Source organism: Epinephelus moara, chromosome 24 (genome assembly GCF_006386435.1).
Source record: "Epinephelus moara isolate mb chromosome 24, YSFRI_EMoa_1.0, whole genome shotgun sequence".
NCBI classification, from domain to species: Eukaryota; Metazoa; Chordata; class Actinopteri; order Perciformes; family Serranidae; genus Epinephelus; species Epinephelus moara.
Window position 1 is genome coordinate 26,992,794 of NC_065529.1, and position 25,859 is coordinate 27,018,652.

Consider the following 25,859-nt stretch of genomic DNA (forward strand, 5'->3'; position numbering starts at 1 on the left):
CTGAGTTGTCATTGATATGTAGATGTTCAAATCAATTTTTCATTCATTTTTTTCTGAGCATAAGCTTTCAGTCTCAACTGTTGGAATCAAAAAAGGGCCATAATTGGATTTATAAGCAGCAGGAAAGCATTGCTGGGCAGCAGAGGGGTGTTTGGAGCACTTTGGTCAGCCTGCTGCCCTTGCGACCCAGCTTCGGATAAGTGGTTGAAAATGGATGGATAGATGGATACTAAATTTACAGTAGTCGGCTATTTTACTTTGAAACTATCTTTGAATGTGTTCGGTTGGAACTTCTAAACATTTTCAATGTCATTTCAAGTAGTGCAACTTAAACATGATTTGAATTTGCTTAATGAGTGTAGGTGTCCAGTATTCAGAGAACTATATTAAAGTAATTGGAATTCAATCAGTCATTTTGGATCTAAAAATTTGAGTTGAGAGAAATCAAGTTTCTCAAGCAGAAGTTCGATCAGATTTATTTTTCTCTAAAGGTCCAGTGTGTAGGATTTAGGGGCATCTATTGGCAGAAATGGCATTTAATATTAATAACTATGTTTTCATTTATTTATAATCACCTGAAAATAAGAGTTGTGTTTTTGTTACCTTAGAATGAGCAGTTTATATCTACATACAGAGCGGGTCCTCTTGCAAAGAGTCTGCCATGTTGTTTTTACAGTAGCCCAAAACAGACAAACGAAACAGTGGGAGCCATTGGCGTTTTTGCATCAGCCACTGTAGTTCTCCTACACACTTGGCATGTGGGAGAAGCTTCAGTGGGTTGCAATCTGCACCCTCACGGCTAGATGCCACTAAATCAAACACACTAGTCCTTTAAGTTTATTATAGTTATTTTATTCAATCTAATTATCAGTGGTCTGGATGTTCAAGTTTGCAAAAATTTGTTTTTATTAACAGGTGCTCAAATTACAGTGCAGGAGCAACTCCAAAAATGTGTCAGGTTTCCAATCGTGCATTTGAAAATATTTTTGAATGAAAAAGTAAAAGTGAAAGGACAAAGATTAATATCCAGAAACATAAGAAAAGAGGCAAAAAACAAAAAACTAAAAAAAAAAAACGTTAAGTATTAAGCAGCGATTACATTTCACAGTTACATGTTCAGTTTGTGTTAAAGGATTTAAATTATTACAGCCCAAGATCATGTGAAACAGTTGAAAGCTCCTGAACAGCTACACATTGACCCTTGTGATCAGACTGTTTTGGTCCTCTGCTGTTTCCAAGATAAGCATAAACTCTCAAGCATAAAATCTCATTTTAATTATTAAGTCATAGCTGAGTATTTGTGATGTATAGAGCATTAAAGAGCACCCTCTAGTGGCTGTTTTACATACAGCACATAAAAAGAGAAATGAGCAGTATAATTTGCACTGAGTGTAATTTATAGTCAACACAACTTTACAAGAATTGCTTCTGAGCATTTGCGAATATTTAACATCCACCACATTATTTTCCATTTCTGTTAATGTATATTTATGCTCCAAATGTCTACAAAACAATGATGCCTATAAGGGGAAAACAACATTAAATCACGTGGTGCAAGGTAAAAACAGAGCACAGGTTTGTTTGTTTTGCTCCTGAGATTATCCCCACTATCTTCAGCAGATTAACCTTGTTTAGGCACTTAACTCAGTCAGCCTTTGGTCCCTGCTCTCCTTTCCCTCAGACACTCCACCCCCCCTCTGTGACCAACAATAACCTTTTACCCAGAGAGCTCCTATAGGACCAGAGCAGGGGCAGAGCAGAGCTGTGTGATTGGTGCAGACTCGGGGACCTGGTGATGTGGCACACAGGACTGGAGCTGTATTGGCTGTGGTGAGAGTCGGAGGGAGGAGACTCTGACAATGAATGTGCTGAGAACACATGTTTACAATGATGGGGGAGAGAGGGAGGAAGAATGGAGCTGCACTGGACCACTGAACACTGTGAGTTTCTGAATGAAGTATCCAGACTCAGGACATACTATATAACTTTTTAAAAAGGGATGTGAGAGGAGTTTTTCATTTGAGTGTGTTTGCCTGTGGTGCTTGTGCTGAGCTTGTTTGTGTAGTTGTTTGATGGTTTGAATGAGCTGGACTGGAGTGGTGTGTGGCTTTGCGTCAGGTGATCATGTCTGCTCTCAAAGATGTCTACCTGATTTTGCAGGTGCAGCGGTGTTGCAAGCTTAGGGAGTGTTTTCTGACAAGTGTGTCTGTCGCCTGAGCTAAAACCTGAATATTTTCATTCCAGCAGGACTCCTCTTGTCCGCTCTCTGTCCTCATATGTAGGTCTGAGCCTTTGTAAACACACCTGAGCCTCACTATTTTTAAAGCGTGTACTTCAACATGAATACATTCTCTTGCAGGTGGTGCCTCTTTTGGACCGACCGACAGTCAAAGAAGCTAACGACTGAAGGACACACTGGCCTGCTGTGTCACTGGAGAAACACGCACAGATATTAAATGACTCATCGCAAAAGCTGATTTTGTGCAACTTTCCTGTTCTGTACAACACACCCTCCCTGTTCCCTCACAAACTGAGTCAAAGGGTAACAAGTCATCACAAGCACTAACAGGACAAACACTTCCCAGGGATGACTAGTGCTCAGCTACTTAAGCCTTCACCACAAGAGTCTGTGTTTGGTGCCCAGCCTCCCCACAGGATGGCACCGGCTGTTCCCCGCAGCGTCCTCGGCCCCTCGCCTCCCCCTCCAGCTGTCTGGCCCCCTCTAGACTTCGCCATGGGCGCTCTTGCCTGCTGCGCGGCCTGTGTGTTCACCAACCCCCTGGAGGTTGTAAAGACCCGTCTGCAGCTTCAGGGAGAGCTGCGTGCGCGGGGGTCCTACCAGAGACACTACAGAGGAGTCCTGCAGGCGCTCTGGGTGGTGGGGCGCACAGATGGGCTCCGGGGCCTGCAGAAGGGGCTCTCAGTCGGGCTGATGTACCAGGCGGTGATGAACGGTGTGAGGCTGGGGTCCTACTCCTACTGTGAAGCTCTGGGCATCACCTCGTTCCACGGGGGGAGTCTCCTGTCAGGGGCAGGGGCCGGGGCTCTGGGTGCCTTCATTGCCTCTCCTGCCTACCTGGTACGTTTACTAAAGTTTCTCTTTTTATTTCACCCTTAAACACAGCGGTTCCCTGTACTTTTAGCTTGTGACCCCTCATGAGTTTGAGTGAATGAGTGAAGACTCATTTTTGTACTCTCAGACTTCAATCTGAAGAGTTTGTAGAGGAAGAAGAGGTAAAACTACACAGTATTTGGCAAGAACCTTTCAATTATTGGAGAAACATTAGGGTTTCTGTCAATTTCCTACATTGGTTATCGTCTTGCAGCTCCTTTGATTGGATCCTGGCCTCTTTAGGTCACTACAGGTCAGCACTATAAGTTTATTTAGGTTCATTTATACTGTGGCAGTCACTATATAAAACAAAGACGTATGTCCAGAGTATTACAGTCACGTCTATGTGTCCACCATGATGTCATTTTATGGTATCTGTGTATGTGTGAGCCAAACAGGTAAAAAACAAGACAAGACAGGAAATTGAAACCCTGTGTACTGTTGAGAGAGGCTCACCTGATTAGGTTACACTCAAGACAGCATGTTAAAGAAAACCTAACAAGTTAATTAACAGCCCAACAACTGACATGAGCTAAAAGAAGACGAGAGCTTGTGTGGAAAGACGAAATGAGTAATCGTCCTCTGTTGCAAGCATCGGATATATTATGCAAAAAGGTTTCAGCGTAACGTTCTTTTTATGCAAACACACCTCACTGTTTGAATAACGCCAACACACTGATTTTCATCATCTATGACGAGACATCACACCATGTTTGCTTCTGGCAGGTATCCACAGCAACGTCATACACATGTCAGCTTTGATAACAGATAAGCGACAGGCTCGTTAGATTACATTATTAATTAACAAGTACAAAACTTGTGCAACATCATAGAGCCAGAGGTGTTCATTTTGTTTATTCATATCAGTCAGCATTGGATGAGCTTAATGTACCTCACCCATATGTACACTGAAACCAGTTTTGGTTGCTGTAAATATGGCAAATACACACTTTATTTGTGTATTAAAATCACCTTAGAAGGGGATCGTTTGCAGACCAGTATGAGCAGGAGGGAACATTACAGCAACCAAAAACTGTTTCAATGAACAGATGGACATGTGAGTATTGTTTGGAGATAGAAAAATGTCAACCTGTCTTTTTAATAATGACTTTTATGATCCTCTAAAGGAAAATAAAAATGAATTACTAAAGGGAGTTTAAATGGGAACAGATGATAATATAAATAATATAATTTAATTTAAGCACACATTTAGAACTGGGTACAGCATGTTCTAAGCGTTACATTTTCAAGGCATCTTCAATGTCACCATCTTTTACAAATTCCAAAAACATTTCCCAAATATCAATAAACCCAGAAGCCCTATTTCTCACTATAGAGGTGAGTTTTTCAAGACCCAAAATCACTGTTAAATCCGTCAACCAACAGCCAAGAGAGGGGGCAACACACATTTTTCCAGGAGAGTGCAATTGAACGCCTTGCCTGTAGCAAACATACTTCAACCATCATTTTCTCTTTCCTAGGCAGAATAAAACTGTTTGGAAACATACCTAACAAGAGCCTAGGACTGGGTGTCACACTTTTAATAAGATGGAAAGAATAAACAGAATTGGAAAACTTAAATTCAGATGTGACATTACAAACATGACACTGCAAACCGTCCGGCGTCTGAAAAGCAGCATAGTAATTCATCACAAACGGAGACAGAAGAGTGAACCGGCTCAGTTTCAAAGGCGTCTCAAATGTCCTACATCTATTTTCATCCAACACGAGGTCTCGTGAGGCAAAGTGACATTACAAGGGTGTGTAATGTGCCTAATTTAAAGACATTTAGAATACATGATAAAACAGTATGATCTTACACTGACTCAACCAAAGTCAGTCTTGATATATTTTGTTTTATTATCCACCTGGAGGAGCAGCCGCCACCCAGCCTGTCCACATCCAGGTCCCACTCAGCTTTTCATTTGTCAGAGTACATCCAGATTCAATGTGCATCTATAAAACCAGATGAGACTCATCATGTTATGACATCCACGCCCTTTTCAAATGTCACTGTCTCTTGATTTATAGCACAACTTACTAATCTCCTCTGCATGTCCCCTTTAATGCCACAGCAGTCGTGTTGTTGTTTGTCTGCTTCGGCTGCCAGTCAATACATTTAAAAGCATCTGACCTTGATCACCGCCATGGAAAGACAATATTGTTTCAGGACACATTTGTTTATATCTAGGTCACTAAATATACCCTGCACTTTGCTTCAACCTACCCACTGCTGCTAAAAATACCCAGTATCTTGTGGCTCCTTGGTGCTGGCAGTGAGTGAGGGAAGGAGGACTCAAGGTTGTTGTATTGACACTCTGTATGAGATCGAGTAGAGAGGCCTCTTCATGGTGCAAAGGAATCATTGAAGAATTTGCTAAAACAAGTTTGTGATGTGACTCATGCCAGGACAACATCAGCAGAGTTACTGTACCTGTCACTGTTATGTAACTCACCCTGGCATCAGGCGCAGACATTATCCGACTTAGTGACAAGTCTGGTTTTGTCTGTACTTAGACTCAGTTTTGGCACAGTGTCCGCTGCAGTCTGAATGTGCATTAAACTATGTGTGCTGCGTTTTCTTCATAGGTGAAAACCCACCTGCAGGCTCAGACTGTGGAGACCATTGCAGTGGGCCACCAGCACAACCATCTGGTAAGACAGAGATGTTGAAAGCAACACACATGAATCCATTAGAAGTTGTTTTATCTAGAATTATGTCATAGTAATATGCATTCAGATGCTTTACGTAAAGGGACAGTTCACCCCCACATCAAAAATACATATTTTCTTTTTACCTGTGGTGCTGTTTATCAGTCTAGGTGGTTTTGGTATTGGAGATATCAGCCATAGAGATGTCTTCCTTCCCTCCAGTATAATGGAACTAGATGACACTCAGCTTGTGGTGCACAAAGTGCCAGAAACATACATTTGAAAAACTCAACAGCAATGTCTCTCTCCAGAAATCATGACCAGGTTACTCAAGATAATCCACAGACTTTGTTGTGAGCAGTTTCATATGGGAACTATTTTCTTTCTACCAAACTACACCCACCAACCGTATCAAAAGCGTGCATCTTCTGCTAGCTTAATTAGCACCGCTGAGCTAGCTAATGTTACAGCTCAGCCAAGGAGGACGCCATCAATGTTTTACATCTTGCACTGTCACAAGCATGAGCCTCTTGTCATGTGTAGATGCATACATCTCTCTGCACAATGCCATGGTTGGGAGGTGTAGAAAGAAAATAGTTCCTACATGAAACTGCTCACAACAAGGTCTGTGGATTATCTTGAGTAACCAGGTCATGATTTCTGCTGTTGAGTTTATCTAATGTATTTCTGAGCAGTACAAGCGGAGTGACATTCAGTTCCATGATACTGGAAAGAAGTCAGACATCTCTACGGCTGATATCTCCAACACTCTGCAACTCACACCAAAACAATCTAGACTGATAAATAGCACTGCAGGTAAGAGGAAAATTTTGTAATTTTGATTTAGGGGTAAGTAAAAGTAACAATAGCACAGAGTACATCCACAGGTGTTTTTTAGTTATGCTCCCTAATTAGACTTCTCAGGACTGAATGGGTGTGTATGAACTGTGCTGGTTTGAGCACTATCTCACCCTTCTGTTGGTTTTGATAAACCTGTTAGTGCAGGACATCTAACCCTGATATCATTCTCATCTGTCAAGTAAACAGATTTGAATAAAACGAATAATATTTCCCTCTGAAATGTTGTGAAGTAGAAGTATAAAGATTCATAACATGGAGTTACTTATGTACAGTGTTGAGGTATTGAGTTAATGTACTTCGTTAACATTGCAACACTAAAAGATACTGTATTTTGGAGTAAATTTTGTACTTATGCCATGTAATGTTAATGTATAAATTCTGTAATATAATTCATGAATAATGCCACAAATATACATTTAAAGACAGGACATTAAACGTCTGTTATAAGCAGACTACTTTGAGCTGGTATGACTCAAAGTTATATCAGAAACACACTTCTATCACTGCATGATAGAAGAACATACACAGTGTCATTTGTGCTATTATCTGCTACTCCCCAAACACCATTGTCTTTGTTTCCTGCCATTTCAGGGAGCGTCTGATGCCTTTGTTACCATCTATAGAAGAGACGGTTTAATTGGTCTCTGGAGGGGTGTGAACGGGGCCGTGCCTCGAGTCATGGTGGGATCAGCTGCTCAGCTGGCAACCTTCACCTCCGCCAAGGACTGGGTGTCACATACCCAGGTAGACGTGATAAACAGCTGACATATTTACACGACATGTCACTGAACAGATGCCGTCATGCCATCAGCCAAAAAAACCTCAGTCCGTAATCAGTTTCTTTCTGTGCTTGCAGTGGTTTAGTCCAAACAGCTGGCTCACGGCTCTGTTGGCCGCCATGATCAGTGGAGTCGCTGTGGCGATCACCATGACGCCGTTTGATGTCATTAGCACACGGCTCTACAACCAGCCGGTGGATGAGTTACGAAGGGTGAGTGACCTGATGTGATAAAATTTGTTCTTGCTCTCAAGAATCACACAAAAGCAGAGGTGGAACCAAGTCATTGTTTTGTAAGTCACAAGTGAGTCTCAAGTCTTTGCACACAAGTCCCAAATCAAGTCCCAAGTCATAAACTTTGAGTTTTGAATCCTAAACAAGTCGAAATACGCTCTTTATCAAATGTAATGCTACTTTAACAACAGAGTAATCATAAATTAAATTTATAAAGATCCTGAATACATTTAAAAATTGTTTTCATTGGTCAAAGTAAGTTTGTTAAAAACGTACTTGCTCCTAAGCTAACGTTGGCTAAGCATAAGCTCGCTAACCATGTTAATATTAGCCCTGACTTACTGTTTTTTGTGCAACTTCAAATGTTGAACAAAAATGGAAGTTGCTGTGTCTCTGCGATTTTTTTCTAACTGGTGCTCAGTAACATAAAGTTAGTTCTTCATGGTTCCCTTCTGAACAGATAATGCTGTTGGATTGATTCAAAGAAAGTGGATGTGGAGAATAATGTGTCAACTTGCTGGGAATCAATTGCACTGACTTTTATTCAGGAAATGAATAGATTCGTGGCACACTTTTTAAATAACGTACTTTTACATTTTTGGACTTAGGTATGGTATCACGTATTTTCAAATCAAAAGGCTCAAGTCTAGCTGAAGTCACGAGTCATTGGTGTTGAAGTCCAAGTCAGGTTGAGTCTGAAGTCATCATATTTGTGACTCAAGTCGCAGCAGTAGCTGGGCAGCAGTAGCTCAGTCAGTAGCTCAGTCCATAGGGACTTGGGTTGGGAACTGGAGGGTCGTCCGTTCGAGTCCCCGTCCGGACCAAAAATATGGAGCGTGGACTGGTGGCTGGAGAGGTGCCAGTTCACCTCCTGGGCACTGCCGAGGTGCCCTTGAGCAAGGCACCGAACCCCCCAACCGCTCGGGGTGCCTCACCAAGGGCAGCCCCCTCACTCTGACATCTCTCCACTTTGTGCATGTATAGGTCCTGTTTGTGCATGTGTGTGTCTTTCGGACCTGTGTGTTAATGACAAGCAAGAGTGAAAACATTGAATTTCTCCTCAGGGGATTAATAAAGTAAAATAAACTTAAACTTACACAAGTCCACGCCTCAAAGACAAAAGACTGTTGCGAAGGTCACAAAAGACTGTTGTAAGATGTATTCCAGATAAATGCATACTAAGATAGACGCTCTGGAGACTCACTGTTGTCCTTATCTGTCTTACAGGGCCGTCTGTACCATGGATTTTCAGATTGTATGCTGAAGGTGTGCCAAGCTGAGGGCCTGCTGGGGTTGTATAAAGGCATGGGCCCTGTCTTCCTGCGCTTGGCCCCACACACAGTGCTCAGCATGCTGTTCTGGGATCTGTTGAGGCAGCAGGCAGCAAAGGAAACAAGCAAGGGAAGGAGCTAAAACATCTTAAACGCCCGATTGACTGGACTCAGTTACAGCCATAGAAGTGGTCCACCAGTTAATGAAACCCTAACTTTAAAGCAAATGTTTGACATTTTGGTAAATGCACTTATTCGCTTTCTTGCAGAGAGTGAGACGAGAGGATTGATACCACTCTCATGCCTGTACAGTAGCTGGTTAGCTTAGCTTAGCATAAAGACTGGAAACGGGGAAATTGTTAGCCTGCTTCCGTCCAAACTAACCTACCAGCACCTATAAAACTAAATGTTTGACAATTCAGTGTCAGTGACTGATTCAATCTGTACCAAAACCAAAGTGTAAATAAGTACATTTTCCATTTTACAGGAATTAACGTGCTGGACTATTGACTTTCTGGAGTCTCTGCTGGTTGCCAGGCAACTGCTCAGAGCCAGGGAACAGTCCATACATAACCATTAAACAACAAACTGTCATTTTTAGACTGTTTGTTCAGATTGAAAAAAATAACATGTTCATTAGTGAGCTTTAGAGGTGCGGCTAAGGTGGATTTTGTTACCATTCAACAGAGCCAGGCTAACTGTTTCCCCTTGTTTCCTGTCTTTATGCTAAGCTAAGCTAACCAGCTGCTGGCTTTCACCTCATATTTACTGCACAGACATGAGAGTTGTATTATCTTATTATCAAACTCTCCATCAGTGAATCAGCATATTTCCCAAAATGTCAAACTAGTCCTTTAAGAGAGACTCACTCTGGAGTAAAGAAGATGGATGAGCGTTCAAGTACTTGATAAAGATGAACATCTAAAAAATGATTTTTAGACTTTCCCATCTAATTTCTCAGTTACATTAAATCACATGTTGAAATGTTTTACCTTTAATACCTCAAACGATGAAATCACAGCCACTATCTCGGTCTTTCATGTCGCCTCGCATTAAAGCTAAAATAAGAGGAGTTTGATGCACGGGGTTTGCAGGCATATTTTATTGTAGTGCCGATGAGACGAAGGACAAGTCTGGATAACTAAAACATAAAGTCTGTATTCCATATTTATAGCCCAGTGTGGCTGCAGTGATTTGTTACAGTTGAACATGTAATTCTAGCTGCCTTGTCTGTTGTGTGTAAAGAAAACCATCTGATAGGAATGATTTTATTCACTGACGTATGAACCACTGGTACTTAAAGATAAGGATGTCATTTAATCTGAGGATTTTATGTACACAAGTTTAACTTACGGGTACTTTGAGCCTTTTGAACAGAAGTTGATAAAAATAATAAAGTAATTTTTTGTATGATAAAGGTTTGTGAGAGTTTGTTTTTATCCCTCTTCCTCTCAAGTGCTGCATATTTGAAATACACAACACCCACGGTGCATTGTAAACAGGATGTGGTTTTATTTAGAGCTACTTTAAAGGTGTCTGATTGCTCTGTAGGTCTAATCTTATTTTTGAGAGGATTTTCAGCCTCTTTCATCATCAGAAAATGATTAGATCGACAGCCACACTCCAATCACATTTGACCTTTGAACCTTAAACATGGAGCACACTCAGTCCTGATCAGCAGGAGGAAATGAAGGCAACGTGACGGATTGGCTCACAGAAATTCAGCATTAACTGACAGGTTCCCTAGATTGAAGCAGCATGAGTGAGACATCGTAGCACTTTTTTGTGCGTGTGTGTCCGTGTTGAGTTATAAGGAAAACAGAAACATGTTTTTTCCCTTCTCCTGGATCCTGGGAACGTCTTTTCATTCAAACCCAATAGACTGTTTTTTACAAGGTGAGTTGATCGAATATTTTTATTTTACGTGGCAGAATTTCTGTGCATAGTTGTTTCTTTCCATACTTACTTTTTGGCTGTGACGTTATTTGTGCTTCAAAGGTCTCGTGGGTGCATGTGGAGTATCAGTGCTGTGCAATTTGACGAGGGTTTACAACTTTCTTCAAACATGCAGGTGAGTTTATTCTATTAAAAGGAAAGAAGAGATTGTATATGTTTATGTGCAGGGTATTTATGGTCTAATTTTCTGCTCCACACAGTGATTCTGAGACTGAGACTGAAACTGAAATTGAAAGCAAACAGGGGTCATCCTCACCTGGCAATGCTCTGAGAGGAAAGTGGAGATCAGCTCTCCAGTTCTGGTCCCTGACAATCCTCCTGTCTCTGGTGGGCTCAAGGGTTTCCTCTCTGATAGTGCTGGAGTTTTCTCTGAGAGCTGTTTCTGCCTGGACTTCAGCAGGACTGGTGAGTGGTGTTAAACAAATCAACAGAGCAGCTGATAACCTATTGATTTAGGTTTGTTTAATGTCTGTGTGTGGGTGTACTTTAAGTGTTTGCTCTGTGTTCAATGTATTGATCTTTCTAACACTGATGTGACGTGTTCTCATCCACACTCCTGTATCTGTCTGAACTCAGGATGCCAGTGGCAGAGGCCTAGACCTGCTCCTGATCCAGTGCCAGTTTTCCCTAGGGTGCTGCCTCACCTGTACTCTTGACTTCCTCCATCAGGGGGCTCCACACAGCTCCATCAGCTTGTTTCTGGCAGCTGCTCTCAGCTGGGCACTAGCAAGTGTCAGCCACAGTCTGCTGAGCCATGTGGTCAGACTCTACCCACTACATAGTAGAGAGCGTTACTGTGGGAAGTGTATCAGCCTCCTGGCGTCCGGACACACCATACTGGCTTCACTGCAAAGAGCGGTTATCTTGGCCTTTGCTCTTGCAACTGTGGCTTCCACCGCGACGGTTTATGACCACTTCCTGTCCCAGAAGGATGCTCTTAAGTTATGGACTCCATTGACACTCTGCTACACCATGTTGGTGTTCTACAACCAAGGTGATTGAGACTTCTGAAGAATGGAAAACATTTTAATTAGATTAGATCACCTCATTAAAGGAATACTTCACCCCCCATATGACCATTTGTATAGCTATTACTCACCCTGGGTGAATTTGTGAGGAAATCTTTGTGTTTCTCGCATGCCAACGAGGAACGAAGAATGCAAAAATGTAGACAAGTGTGATGAATTGAAGTCACAGGGTTCTGCCTTTAACAACAGCAAAACTAAATCAACACATCCGTTCACAAACTCTCGCAAAACTTGTGCAGTGTAATCCAAATTTATTTATCCAGTCCTATGCTCAGTACTTCCCAAACAAATGCTTTTTCACTGAAACCTTCATAGTTAAAAATTAACTAAAAGCGGAACTTTGTCTATGGTCTCAAACTCCATTGTTAAAAACATGATTTTACCTCAGTGAACACAGGAGCTGCTTGTTGTTTGTGTTATTGAGTGACTTTGGTATTTTAAAGGGTTAGTTCAGATTCGGCAAAGTCACACAATAAACAAACAAAGTAATGATCAAGGCAGTGTTAGATCAGCAGCTCCTGTTATCAGCGAGGTAAAATATCTGTTTTTGTCAATGAAGTCTGGCTTTTACGAGAGCATAGATAAGTTCAGTTCCACGTTGGAAAGAGCTTTCTGTTTGGGAAGTACTGAGCATACGACTGGATAAATTAGACTCAAATTATACTGCACAAGTTGTGTGAGAGTCTGTATGCAGATGTTTTAATAAAGCTTTATATATGAAATGAGACATAAAAAACAGCATATATGAGACAAAACCTTACAAATGATGTCAAAAACACCATCCTTTCTTTAAAAAGGTAGTATTGTGTGATTATACTGCTGTGGGCAGAAAAGACCGTTTAGCATCACTGTTTAACTTTGTTTTATTCATTTTGCACAGAGGATCAGCAGCGGCAGACTGGCACAGAGGCCTTGCTGCACACTGTAGTGCTGCGACTGGGAGCCTTACTGGTGCTTATGCTGACTGTGGGTGACTGGTCTGATGTCCTCCACGTCCTCATCACCTTCCTGGGTGAAGCAGTCTGCCTGCTGCCCTCTCAGGACCTGCTGAAAGCTGCATTAAAGGTCTGTGTGGACCACCTCTTCCACTCACAGTGATTTTGTTATTTTACGGTTCCCTTTTTTGCATTTAAGCTGTGATTTATACAACATGACCATTTCTGTTTGCTTTACTATTTCCCTGTTACTTGTTGGTGATACTGAGGCAGGTGAAAATGACAGGTGACATTTCATTGCCATGCTTCATTTATTTTTTAGGAAGAAGAAGAGACAAGCCTGAGAAAATATGAACAGAGCTCCGGTCCCAAAACGAGGGAGCTCACAATGAACATATCATCAGATGAGAGCTGACAAATACCAAAGACTACCTCCAACGTCAACATGTGCTACTACTTGTTAATAATAAAACAATAAAAGGACTATTATGGCTACATTTGATGGTACAGATTGTGTATTTACTGTTTTTGAGTCTTAAACAGAAGAAAAGAATGAGGAGCTGCTGGTTTCTCTCCCAGCTGACTGAAAGATTGGAGGTTCAGTAAATGTTATTGTTGCTGGCAATAACACCACCAAGCCCAAGTTATATAATAGAGTCATAGAGTGGAATAGAGATAAGCAATAAGCTGATGAAAGGTACACAGTGTAAACAGGTCAGACTTCCACCAGCAGAGGACGAAGACATGTCAGAAAATGTCTTAATTATGGTCAGGGATGAAAAGTATTTAATTACAAGTACTTGTTTCTGTGATTAAGAAGCTTTTTAATGCACTCTTTGCGCATTAATTCTACAGTAGCTGAAGCAGATCAGATCTACACAACAACCACACATCTTTGGAGAGGAATACTTTGAGAATCACTTCATTCATGAATAATACTTGAAAAGCATTGATGACAGTGACAATAAAAGACTAATTAAAGGGGCACTCCACCAATATTATACACGCAGATCAGTTCACTCGTCATGAGGAGTAGTCAGCCTGTGACAGTACTTATGAACAATGTACACTTATAAATTATACAATCCTTTGACTTTGGAGGAAGCTTTGTGAAGTTGTAATTGATGATGTCACTAAGGTTATCTAAGCTTGAGATTGAGACGCAGTCAGTCTGCACTACAAACTGGAGGTGTGGAGTTTAAAAAAATGTAAGAACATGTAGGAGACTGCGGGGTCCGATGAAAGACACTATTCAGTTGCACTGTGGGAAATGTAGGATCTCACTTTTTTGGCGCTAGACCCTTACGAGGGGCTTAAAGCCAGAATATCTCAGCTGCTGTCTCTCACACTCCCTCAACTTTATTTGCTTACAATTAAGCAAACTGATTAACAGTCTAATGCAGTGGCTCCCAACTGGTCTAGCCACCAGTTTGCTGTCTCTGTCAAGTAGCTGTCCATTAATCACTCACTCTACAGAGGAAAACAGCGCTAAAAGCTCTGTGTTAGAAATTCACTGGATTTCAAAATACAGATTGTTGTTTTTTTTATAAATTTCACACTTCCCTGAGTCACTTGTGGTCCATTCAAAATTGACCCATGACCCACTTTTGGACCACGACCCACCAGTTGGGAAACACTGGTCTGATGTTCCTCCTACTTGCAGCCCAGTCCCCAGAATAAAATGTTGTCAATGTTCATTTCTGCAAGACATTTGCATTTGTACTTTTCATACGTATGATATAGATCAGATTAAACAAACTGAATTTCTCATCAGGAGGAGGAGCAGATGGTGGATGGCAACCAATGTTCAAGACAAACAAACGGGAGTGTTTTTTAACAGCAGCTCAGGACACGTTCAGTGGTGTTTGTAAGCTAATGACATCAGTGGGTGTTTTCTAAAGACAGTTCTAGACATGTTAAGCCATGTTTGTAGTGACAAAAGTGAATGTTTTCAGCCCAAACATGTGTGTTTCCAACCCTAACCCCAGGCCCAAACCTTCACTAATTCATTTGCCATAACCACAGAGCCTATTCAGGGTCCCAGATGACATTAGGCAGGAGGTGGCTACACCTGGGGCAGGTCACACAAATACTCACCTACCAATTTACCTAACCTGCATGTCTTTGGACTGTGGGAGGAAGCTGAAGAACCCAGAGAAAACCCACACTGATACTAGGAGAACATGCAAACTTTGCACATAAGGGCCCAAACTGGCCGGTGGATTCAAACCCAGAATCCTCTTGCTGTGAGGCGACAGTGCTAACTGCTGCAGCACCATGCCACCTTTGTTACAAGTCAAAACAAAATTAAAGAGGCAACATATCCACTATATATGAAATGTACAAATGTAGCATATGATTTGAAAAAAAAACAATATTTATTGTGGTGATTGTGTTGCTACTTGAGTATTTGGGTGAGTTGACCGGATTTCTCCCTGAAAAGTTGTTTGTCTGCTGCTGCAGATGTTTGCAGTCAGGAAATCAACATCAACTGTATTTGTAAACATGCAATTGTCACTGTTTTCCCTATCTTTCTTCCTGTTCCTTTCCCTTCATTTCCCTTCATTCTCTTTCCCATTGTTGTCCCGCTCACCCGAGTCCCTAAAAACTGAGGATTAAAGTTAGGTATTATATTGTGATGTTGGTGAGTAAATTAAAAAGTCATGCTGTAGAAGCAGTGAGGAGGTTCAGAGGGTTTAATGAGGATTTTGGCTGTTGGGGAGGCGGAGCGTGAAGGTCTGGGGATTGTGTCATCAGTAGGCATGCTCCCTCCTGCAACCGTGACATCACTGCAGCATTCCTTTCCACAGAGCTGGAACAACAGAGACCCCCATCACTCTCCTCATCTCCGTCTCCTGTTAACCCTCTCACACACATTCATGCCTCTCACTCTTCTCCCACACTGACCCACATGGATCAGTTTTGTTCAACACTTAAGTTTCTTACTCCATCCTTTCTTTTGACTCTGTAGAGGGGAGTAGACCTCACAAGGTTTGGCTCCGGAAACTAACCACAATATTTGCTGATCAGCAGACCTGATATTGCTTCGATTCACTCTGTTGGAGAGCAGCAAACACAACAAAGCAGCTTTTTCATAGCTCACACAGACATCACTCACTGTTCTCCCCCTTCTCCCTAATACACCAATATCTCCTCTTGCACAATGCCCTGATTCATTGCACTGTAATGCTGCGGCTCCTTTACGGCTGCTTTCAACCACAAAGGCTCCATCAGGCAGGAGAGCCTGATGAAGACCACCACACATTATCGGACGTCGATGAGGCACAAATGGAGGCAATGCCATGTGACACTGATAGTGAGTCAAGGCTAAAGTGATATAATGTAGTGGGGGGAAGGGAAGAAGGAAAGAGGGAGAAGAAAAAAGGAGGCAGACTCAATGAGGGAGGTAGGGAAAATAAAGCTGACAGAACAATAAGGCAGAGCTGCACAGGAGAGAGAGAGAGAGGACAGTCTGAGATAGAGAGTTGCTGGAAAAGGCAGGTAGAGTCACATCCTGCTGGCAGGCAGAAAGATAAAGGAGTGGGAGGTGGCTGTGTGTGTCTATTTAAGGGCAAAAACCTTGTGAAATACTTTATGATACTGTATATTGCATTTGTAAAAAGCCTGACTGTGTGCTTTTGGTTAGATTGCCCAACTCTTGCATGACTTTTCATTGTGTGTCTACGTGCAAGCATGCCAGTGTGTTTATGCCGGCCAAGCTCTCATAGTAGATGAATGTGTCATGTTTTTTACTGCACTTTGCCCGAGATTAACTGTTCACCTTTTACGGTTGGGAGGGAGGTGGTATTGTCATTCAGCCAGAGAAGGAGGAGGGGTCGGCGGACGAGAGAGTCGGGGAGGGAGGTTCAGAAGGAAAAGGAGTGGCCTTCTGCTGATAGTCGCCCTCTCTGCCGGAGTAAAGTCTTCTCTCAGTGGCAGCTTACAGGAGGGAAAACAAACCAGAAGTTTTGAGATACAGAGCAGGGAAGCAGAAAGAAGAAAAGACACAGCTGTCCTCAAAACCGCATTCTCTCCCAGGTATGTAATGGCAGCTCACAGCCAGAGTGAGTGGGTTTAAAGGAAACAGATGATTTAGATTTGAGCTTTCTGCCTCTGAAACCATTCATTATGGGTTATGAGACTGAGAGTGTGTGAGTTTACCTCTGTGAAGTGAGAGTGAGCACTCCCACAAAGTTGACTGAGGGTGTGTACATGTAGATTCAATAGTGTTGAGATGCTAGAGATAACATGTCATGTTCACTGCTAAAGAGTTGATTAAAAAGATGTGTTGAGTCTTTCTGTAGGACCATAAAACATTAACTATTGCAAGCTAGATGTTAGATGTAGATAGTAATTCTTCTGTCCTCCTGTTAGGCTGTATGTGGGTTTTGTACAGTCATGGCATCAGCAGCTCCACCAAAAAGGATGGTGTCCTCTGTCTTCATCACTCTGGCATCTCCTCACCGAGCCACTGTGACACCGCAGCAGCCCGTCCTCCAGGCTCACAGCGCCCCGGCTAGAGACAAGCAGCACACTGCTGTACGAGTCAGCCCCAGTGACAACATCCCCACCGTCAGACATAAGAAAGAGGACCACTCACAGTCTAAGCCCTCTGGCAGTGCGGACAGCACAGGCCGGACTCGTACAGGCGTCTCCGCCCGAGCTTCAGACCCTCAGAGTCCAAAACCTGCCCCACCTGGAGCCAGCAGAGGAAAGCTGCAAGAAAAGGGCATGCATGCTGAAGGTATTCATGTCAAGATTTACTTTTCATCTTGAATTAAGTGCAAACTAGACAAAACTTAGATTACCTGAGATGTATTCACCCACATGTAACTAATGCAGTAAGGGACTGGCTGACCTGTATTATAGGTTTTGGTCCTGTTCTTCCATAGCTGGTAATACTAATTACAGCAACAATATGATACGTTTCTGCTCGTTTTGGGCTCCTCCCAAGATACAAATTAGATTTTATTGCTCTCCTGACCTTTACTGCAACACGTTTGATAGTGTCTACGGGGGAACTCCACCAATTTTACACATCAAAGTGTGTTTATAGGTCTGTGGGAGAACTACTGCTTACTGCTGCTAAATTGCCTTAGTTGATGTCACCTAAGGCAACGTTGGGGATGAAGACAAAAATCCACTAAAAGCTCAGACAAACTTGACAAACTTGATTTCATTCTTAGTACATCTGATGGTCCATGTTGGCCCCCAGCAGTGAACGGGAGAGCTGGGAGGTGAGCTTACAGTCTACAGTCAACATTGGGTGAAAGTTAAACCAAACAATGCTGTTGGGTCTGGAGTGAATGTCCATCAAATATCCATACTGCTTGACTGCAGTGTTTTGGATTGGACTGGAGTTTAGAACAAGAAATTGGAGCATGTGCAGTCACAGTGCGCTTGCTATGCCTACAGTCTGCATGGTCACAAAAAACAGGTTGCACGCGGACATCTACATAAGGGTCTGTCTCGTGGACCCGGGTGGTTGAGAAGATTTACATCACACTGACCAAAGTAAACTATAAATGGGAACCTATAAATTGGCCTTTAGAAATAAGTGAGCTTACCAGAGCTCTGCAGCCTGCTCCTCATCGCTGCTTGAGGCTAGCAACTCAAGGCAACATTAGCATATACTAGAATAACACACCTGAGCGGTCAAGTTGAATTGTGGGTAATGTAGGCGCCAGGTTTTGACAAGGAAGAAGAAAGTGTGAGAAAAAAGTTGATATGTACGGTTCTGCTGCCTTAACTTGTATATATTTTGTATATATTTTTTAAACTGTCAATTGTATGTTCGACAGTGTTATGTGAGTGAAATGCCAAACTGGTGTATGACTCTTTTAACTGCAAAAAGCTCCTAACCCTCCTCTCACACTCATTGGGTTCAGGATGTACATGGCAGCACTGGAAACAATTAAGTATTATCTCTGAGGAACAGCTGCTAAATTTGACCATATTAGGCTTCCTCTTTTGGGAACATGCTGAAAACTTGTCACTTTATTTTACAGTGGACATTCTCATTAAGATTCAAAATCTCTTTTAAAAGGGAGTCCTGGCCAAGACTGTAGCATAAAGAATTTTACATAAAAGACCAAACAGACTAAAAACATAACAGCAAAAGGTTAAAACAAAGAGCATAAAAATTTTACACACAAGAAACAAGCAACAGAACAAACAGACAAGTTACAGCAGACAGTTGAATTTTGCAATCGGTGGTCAAATAGTCTGTTTCTAAAATCTTCCATGTTGATGATATTGTGTAGTGAGTAAGGTGAGTCTGCAGCGGACATCAAGATGAGGAAGATAATGTGGAGAAAAACACATGCATTAAACACATAACCTCACAAGCTTCTATTCCTCCACCTATTTTATTTTTCATTATTTTACTATTTTCATCTTATTCTTTTTTCTCTTTTTTCAGTTGTTTTTCTACTTTATAGTTTTTTCATTATTAGAGGTGTCAGTATTTGTATGTGCATGTATATATACGGAATATATTTTTGTATATTTTGTTGGGTTTCATATTAATCTCATCCTGAATTTCAGTGCTCACTGGAAACTCAAAGTGTTTTTCTTGCCCAACAGAGCTCTTCCCTCTTCCTCCTCCTCCTCCTCCTGCTGTTGCATTGCCTTCATCTCCTGGAACATCGCTCTCTGAAGAATCAGCTCTTCCACCACCTCCTCCTGCCCAGACGCCTCTCTCCCCTCTGACCCCAGGCCAGCAGCCAGTTTACAACACAGAGGTATGTAGACACATGACACATTTGCATTGCCCAATTTCTTATGTCTACGGCAGTCATGTACTGTTTTAAACACTCGATCCCAGTTTCCCTCAGTACATTTCGCTCGAAGCAGACAAGTCATTTTTCCCACAGTGGAGGATTACAGCTTTCCTCAGCTTTTACAGATGCAGTATTATATTGTGCAGCTGTCGTAAAGAATTATCTGCAAAACACATTATGAAGGACAAAACATCTGTCTTGTAGATATGGCTGAATGATCAAAAACACTTTATGAACTGTGAACATTTTTCCCTCACAAACACGGCACTTTCCAAACTGTAGATATCTTTATAAGAAGTGTTTAGTTCCCGTCATCAGAGCTTCATCTCTGTGTAGAAACAACGAAGGAAGGCTGAGTTACAGCAGGAGGTCTAATATAAAGACTTTCCTCTCTTCACAACTACCTATGTGTGTCTACAGTATGTGCATATAGCAATTGAAATACATATCATGTTTTAAATCAAAATCAAGCATTTGCTAAACTGTGTGATTCACCTCATGAGGCAAAACTCATCAGCTGTCTCAGTTCAGCGTTTAGTTTTACATTAACAACGTGCTTTATGTTTAAGGTGGAAACAAGCACACCATCTAGTGGGTTGAAACAGGATGAACAATCCCATGGGATCCATAATAACGGCCAAGACACGAGCGGGGAGAGTCGAGGTAACATGATCTCTATTTACACATTCACCGCTCAGGTTTTACACTGTTCCGCCCTGACAGTACACGTATTATTATAACCCTCTGTGACATTTGATGTTTGTGTACAATGCAGAGGTGTGTGGCTTCTGTCGGAAACCCGTGGCTCTCTCTGAACCTGCAATAGAGGCTTTAAACAGGACGTACCATGATGGTTGTTTCCAGTGTAGGTCTTGTCACATTCCCCTGGCTGGTAAACAGTACTACAACAAGGCAGGAATCCCCCTCTGTGAGGACTGCTACCAGGTAGGTCAAAGTCAACACAGCCTCCATTGTAGGATGTTATTAAGCTGCAAATACATGCAAATCTTTCTACAGGACCATACCTAGCCCAGCTGCCAGAGCAAAATGATAGCATTATACATTTATGCAAACTACTGACATGTTACAGCACATACATAAAACCAACCAACATAAACAACACCTAAACATAAAGACTGATAAGACAGAAGAGTATAGAAGAGAATATCTTTGCAAAAAAAAAAAACACCTCAAAAGAACAAATGCTGTAGTATATTGCAACTAAGAATGAATAATAGGCTATTAAGTTTTAAAAAGAGAGATTGTACAGCAAAGTGGTATTGACATCAACAGATGGAGCAATCAGTTACTGCCCTCCGGGGATAAGCAAGTCAGAGTTTCTGGAGGAAAAAGTGTAATGGTTCCCAAAGTTGCCAGAACTTGAGATCATAAGTCAATTTCTCCAGAGGAAGCACAGCTGATATCTATGATAACCACAACTGTGGGGACCTGTGAAGCAGACCATCCCAGCTAGAGGCACTTTTTAGCCAAGTATAAAAGAATTATTAACAAAGATTTGACATCCTTACCAAAGAAACTGTCTGAAATATGATGTAACAAGTAGAAAGACAAGAGTTTGGTACATTTCCAGCCATGTTTGTAGCAACCTAACTGGGTATTTTACGCCAAAACATGGTGATCTCCTAACCAAGTGTTTTTTGTGCCTAACCACACATTAACTACAGCACTGTCACAACACAAAATTAAAAACTGAAAAGTAAAGAAACATGAAGTTTCAACATATCCACTACAAATGAAAAGTCTTAGGGCTGCTTTGAAACCGCACCTACTTACGGCAACAACAAAAAAGTTTGTCTTGGGTGCGTCAGTATGATAGACAAATAAAAAAGGACAGCAGAGGAGATACTTGCACACCAGTGCAACTGGGCTGGACAGCCACAAAACGGTCCACAGGCTGAGATCAATGCAAGAAATAGTCAGTTTATTTAGGACCACGTGCACAAAAAGAAGGGTGCTCGAAAAAATACTAATAAGGAATAAAAACAGCAGCAAAGCAGTGCTTCTGACATGAGCGCTTCACAGAAAAGATATAGACACAGACCTGGTGGGAATCTGTCTATGTCTTTATTACTTTTTGTGCACGGATGTCCAAAATAAACTGACTCTTTTTTTGTATTGATCTCAAACTTACAAATGAAACATATAGTAGTTTGCAGAAACATGTAATGCCAACATTTAATCTAGCGACTGGGTTGCCATAACAATGTTTTTGTATGCTCATTTACTTGAAATCACTTATGCTACATTAATGCTGTTTTCCAAAGACATAATTGTGTTACATTTTTTAAATGTGGTTTTCTTATACCTTCAAGGTAGCCACTGGCTTCCCTTACAGCGTAAAAACAATCACCCTGCACAGACTTCGAATAAAAGGTGTATAGCAAATGTCATCACTGAACCAACTTTCAGGTCTCTGCAAGTTGATTTTCATTCTTTGCAGAAATTAATAGAGGACAATCAAGGCTGTAGCCATGAAGTCAACACTGGGGGGGACTGCAACTCATTTACTTCTACATTATTTATCATAAGCAAATGCAGCTATACAGTATACCATATGACCACTGTCTACATAAGTTACACATGCAGTGCAACGTAAATAATTGTCCATGAATACAAAGGAGTAGAAGCACTGCTGGATCTTAGTAGTAGTCACATACAGGTGCTCTTTGGATACTCCAGGTGTTATACTGTGTTCATTCCATCTTGTGAAGGGCTCATTGCATCGTAAAGTATACTCAGTCAAAAAAATATAAAATGCAAGTCTTCTTCAAAAATGACCCAAGGCAAAAATTAAAACGCCTTTATTTTACGTGGCAATATAGATTAAAAAGACCAATTGTCTGCTGTCGCTTACACACCTGTGTTGTGTTACACTAAATGAGTTAAGTAAGAGGATGCCCCTTTACTTAAACTTCACATGGGCTATCTGACAAATATAACATAATACAAAGACATTAACATTGATTGAATACGCCTGTAAGCCATGTTCTACTGGGGTATGGCAACACCACTTGGACAAACCACATGAAGAACTGCAGTACACCATAATACTCCTAATTACTGCTTTGAAGCCAATGGCTGCTTGGAAAGTGGGAAAACCACGATTCAAAAATATAAACACATGTTGTGGAAAATGTCCAGCAATGACACACATGAGGTAGCCTATATGTGGTTTGTAGCACTAAATGAGTTAAACAGTGGAAAATGTTTGTATCGTCACCATTAATTCTGTGTCTTAGGCCAGTCTGGAGCTTTGCTGGGCGTGTGGGGAGGCCATCACAGATCATGTGATCCGAGCACTGGAGCGAGCGTACCACCTTACTTGTTTCACCTGCGCAACATGTAAACAGCAAATTGGAGAGCTGCCTTTTGCTCAGGGAGAAGTTGGAGAGGTGTACTGCCTCCAGGACTATTACAGGTAGGAGATTTACAAATGATGGCAAGCATCGCAAGAAAAACACCCAAAGAGGTTTTGTGTGAAAGGCTCGAGATAATACGTCCACAAAATATTTTTAAAGATGCTGTGATACAATTCTTCACCTTGACTCTGTTTAAAAGTTGCCTTGCCTTGTCTAAAATTTTCTTCGTTTTTAAATGTCGTCCATAAAGGAAGTATGCTCCGAATTGTCATGCCTGCAACCAACTAATTATCCCAAAAGAGGATGGTACTGACAGCTATAATGTTAAATGCCTGGGACGCTCCTACCATGAGAACTGCTACAGATGTGAGGTGAGCTATCTGCAAGCAAACAGTGTGTACTGTAAAAACACACTGACAAGTACGCAAACACACATTACTGATAAGTCTCTCTCATTATCTGCAGGTCTGCGTCATCCAGCTCTCTCCTGAACCAAATGACCATGGCTGCTATCCTTTGGATGGTAGGTTGCTTTGCAAATCCTGCCATCTGAACCTGGTCTCTGCCCAGCACTAACACCGGCCTCACAGCCGGGGATACACTGCAGCTGATGGAAAAGTGCCACGAGTCCAGGTTCAAAGTCGTGGGAGACTCTGCATGTGCATTTAAGACTCTGGAATACAAACGTCACACACCCTTTTTTCCAGCAGAAAAATAATGAAATATGGCTTTTTTTTAAAAAGATTTTTTACAATATATCATGCTCTCTGAGGATCCTCCTTTTCTTCTTTTATACTTGATCATTTTGCACTCCATAAACTACAAAATGCACCAAATATATTTATGCAACAGCCTTTGCAAAAACATACGGCAAGCATTGAACTTTGTAAATCTCAGTCAGTGTACTGTTTCTCAACTGCATTACCACTTTATATAAAAAAAAAACTATCTAGAAAAAACAAACTTTATATAAAAGTAACCTAATATATTTTATCTTGAGGCAGGCTCCAACATAACATTTGTTAAATTACACAAACACGATCAACAAGTATTGACAAGTGGAAAAAAAGATGACAGTTTCACTCACAGTAGTGTAATTGATTTAAAAATTTGTCCGTTCTGGGCTACTGTAGAAACAACATGGTGGACTTTGTGGAAGAGGACCCACTCCACATGTAGATATAAACGGCTCATTCTAAGGAAACAAAAACACAACGTTTTGTATTTTCAGGTGATTATAAACTAATGAAAACATAGTTATAAATATGATAAATCATTTGTGCTAAAAGATACCCCTAAATCCTTCACACTGAACCTTTAACTCATGAAGATCTTCACTGGACTACAGGGCCTTATATTTGTCTTTTTTTTTTTTTTTTTTTTTGCCTCAACACTAGATCTATTCACATTGATTTGACGTTACAATCTTAAAATCTCATTCAGATCCTAGTCAAGTTATTGCATTATTTATATTTTGTATCTCAAAATGACATGTCTTTGTAATTATATTTCTTTGTATCGAAAACATTTATTACAACATTTTCTGGAAAACGTGTTATTGGCATTTCTGTTTTATTCACCACACTTTTATTGTACTTGGTAAATATTGTCTTTTAAGTGAGATTTAACTTTTGGAAGTGATGAAAAGTTGAATTCATACAGAATAAAATACATCTCTGCTCTTTTCATACACTTGGTGTCTTTTTCTGGTACAGCCTCACTTGGTCTGGTATAAGCTGTAGCTTATGGAGATGATGTTGTCAAAGTCTAGGTATATGGCTGTGAAACATTACTGAGTCTGTTTGCTTATATTTTATTTGTCTTCTCACCTTGTGATTATATTAATATTTACCATTAACACAGACTTGTCACTTGAGGCCACAGCGGCTGTTGATCAGCAAATCTTAGTCTCACTTCAAGTGGTCCAAGAGGGACATGCTTTATTAAAGAAGGAAAGAAAAGCTCAACAGTCTGATTCAGGCAGTTCAAAAATCAATTGATTAAAGATATGAATTATTCAGTACTGCAATCAGTGCATGTGTGCAAAAAACATGCACTTATTTCCATTTTTACCTCTATATTTTTCAATTAATTCCATCACTTATATTATTAATTTATAATCATTTTTTACCACTTCAATTTTTTCAGTTATTTTTTGTTACTTGCACCCTTGATGTCACTTTCCTTAGACAATAAATGGCAATTTTGTGTTGTGAGTGATGAATGTAAGATGGGAGGAAACTGATGAAACATGGCTCTGTTTTAAAACTATCACAACTGTTTTAATCAAATCGATTTTAATTTAATCAAATCCCTTAAGAATTCACCACTCTCTTTTTCATTTCACATCCATGTTTACCACTCTGTCTTTCAATTCACATGCATTTTCTTCACCTACATTTTTATCAGTTAATACTTGTTATTTCCACCCTTAATATCAAAAACTATGTGGGTTAATTAAAGACACAGTGGGTTGATTAATCAGTTTTGATTTTCAAATCATCATTTATCAAGTTAAAATGACAAACATTTGCTAGATAACAGCTTCTTGAGTGTGACTTGCTTCTTTCTTCTAAGCCTATTACTGAATGTCTCTGGTTTTAACAATGGTAAAAAGATTGATATTTAGTCACAGCTCAAACACAAACTGCACAAGCCAGGCTGTATATTATAAAACATCGGCTGGAATTGCTATCATCACGTAACAATGAGTAACTGTGAGCACAGCCCTTGCCTCAAGGTTTAAACTAGGCTACTTTACATAAATTCAGTTTTCATATTCAAAATTCATCCCCAGGGGGAAATTGTGGTTTGTTACAGTTGCTCTATGTAAAGCCTAGAGAATTATATAAGTATAAATAAAAAGAAAT

The 25,859-nt window shown here is 40.9% G+C and overlaps 3 protein-coding genes across 3 annotated transcripts; all 3 read left to right on the forward strand.

Moving 5' to 3' along the window:
• The first annotated feature begins 1,818 nt into the window (after positions 1-1,818).
• Positions 1,819-10,325, forward strand: slc25a34 (solute carrier family 25 member 34). Its single transcript, XM_050038432.1, has 6 exons — positions 1,819-1,940; positions 2,360-3,079; positions 5,702-5,767; positions 7,217-7,369; positions 7,482-7,616; positions 8,865-10,325. Exons 2-6 carry the CDS (start codon positions 2,588-2,590, stop codon positions 9,048-9,050), a joined length of 1,032 nt encoding a protein of 343 aa, XP_049894389.1. The 5' UTR covers positions 1,819-1,940; positions 2,360-2,587; the 3' UTR covers positions 9,051-10,325.
• Positions 10,326-10,429: 104 nt separating this feature from the next.
• Positions 10,430-13,326, forward strand: LOC126386228 (transmembrane protein 82-like). Its single transcript, XM_050038431.1, has 6 exons — positions 10,430-10,804; positions 10,907-10,979; positions 11,065-11,269; positions 11,441-11,858; positions 12,773-12,957; positions 13,150-13,326. Exons 1-6 carry the CDS (start codon positions 10,735-10,737, stop codon positions 13,240-13,242), a joined length of 1,044 nt encoding a protein of 347 aa, XP_049894388.1. The 5' UTR covers positions 10,430-10,734; the 3' UTR covers positions 13,243-13,326.
• A 3,294-nt stretch (positions 13,327-16,620) lies between these two features.
• Positions 16,621-24,680, forward strand: fblim1 (filamin binding LIM protein 1). The gene is made up of 8 exons (XM_050039014.1): positions 16,621-16,865; positions 17,202-17,571; positions 19,413-19,570; positions 20,179-20,272; positions 20,385-20,554; positions 22,870-23,048; positions 23,240-23,360; positions 23,455-24,680. The coding sequence occupies exons 2-8, from the start codon at positions 17,226-17,228 to the stop codon at positions 23,563-23,565; spliced, it is 1,179 nt and encodes a 392-aa protein (XP_049894971.1). The 5' UTR covers positions 16,621-16,865; positions 17,202-17,225; the 3' UTR covers positions 23,566-24,680.
• The last annotated feature ends 1,179 nt before the right edge of the window (positions 24,681-25,859 follow it).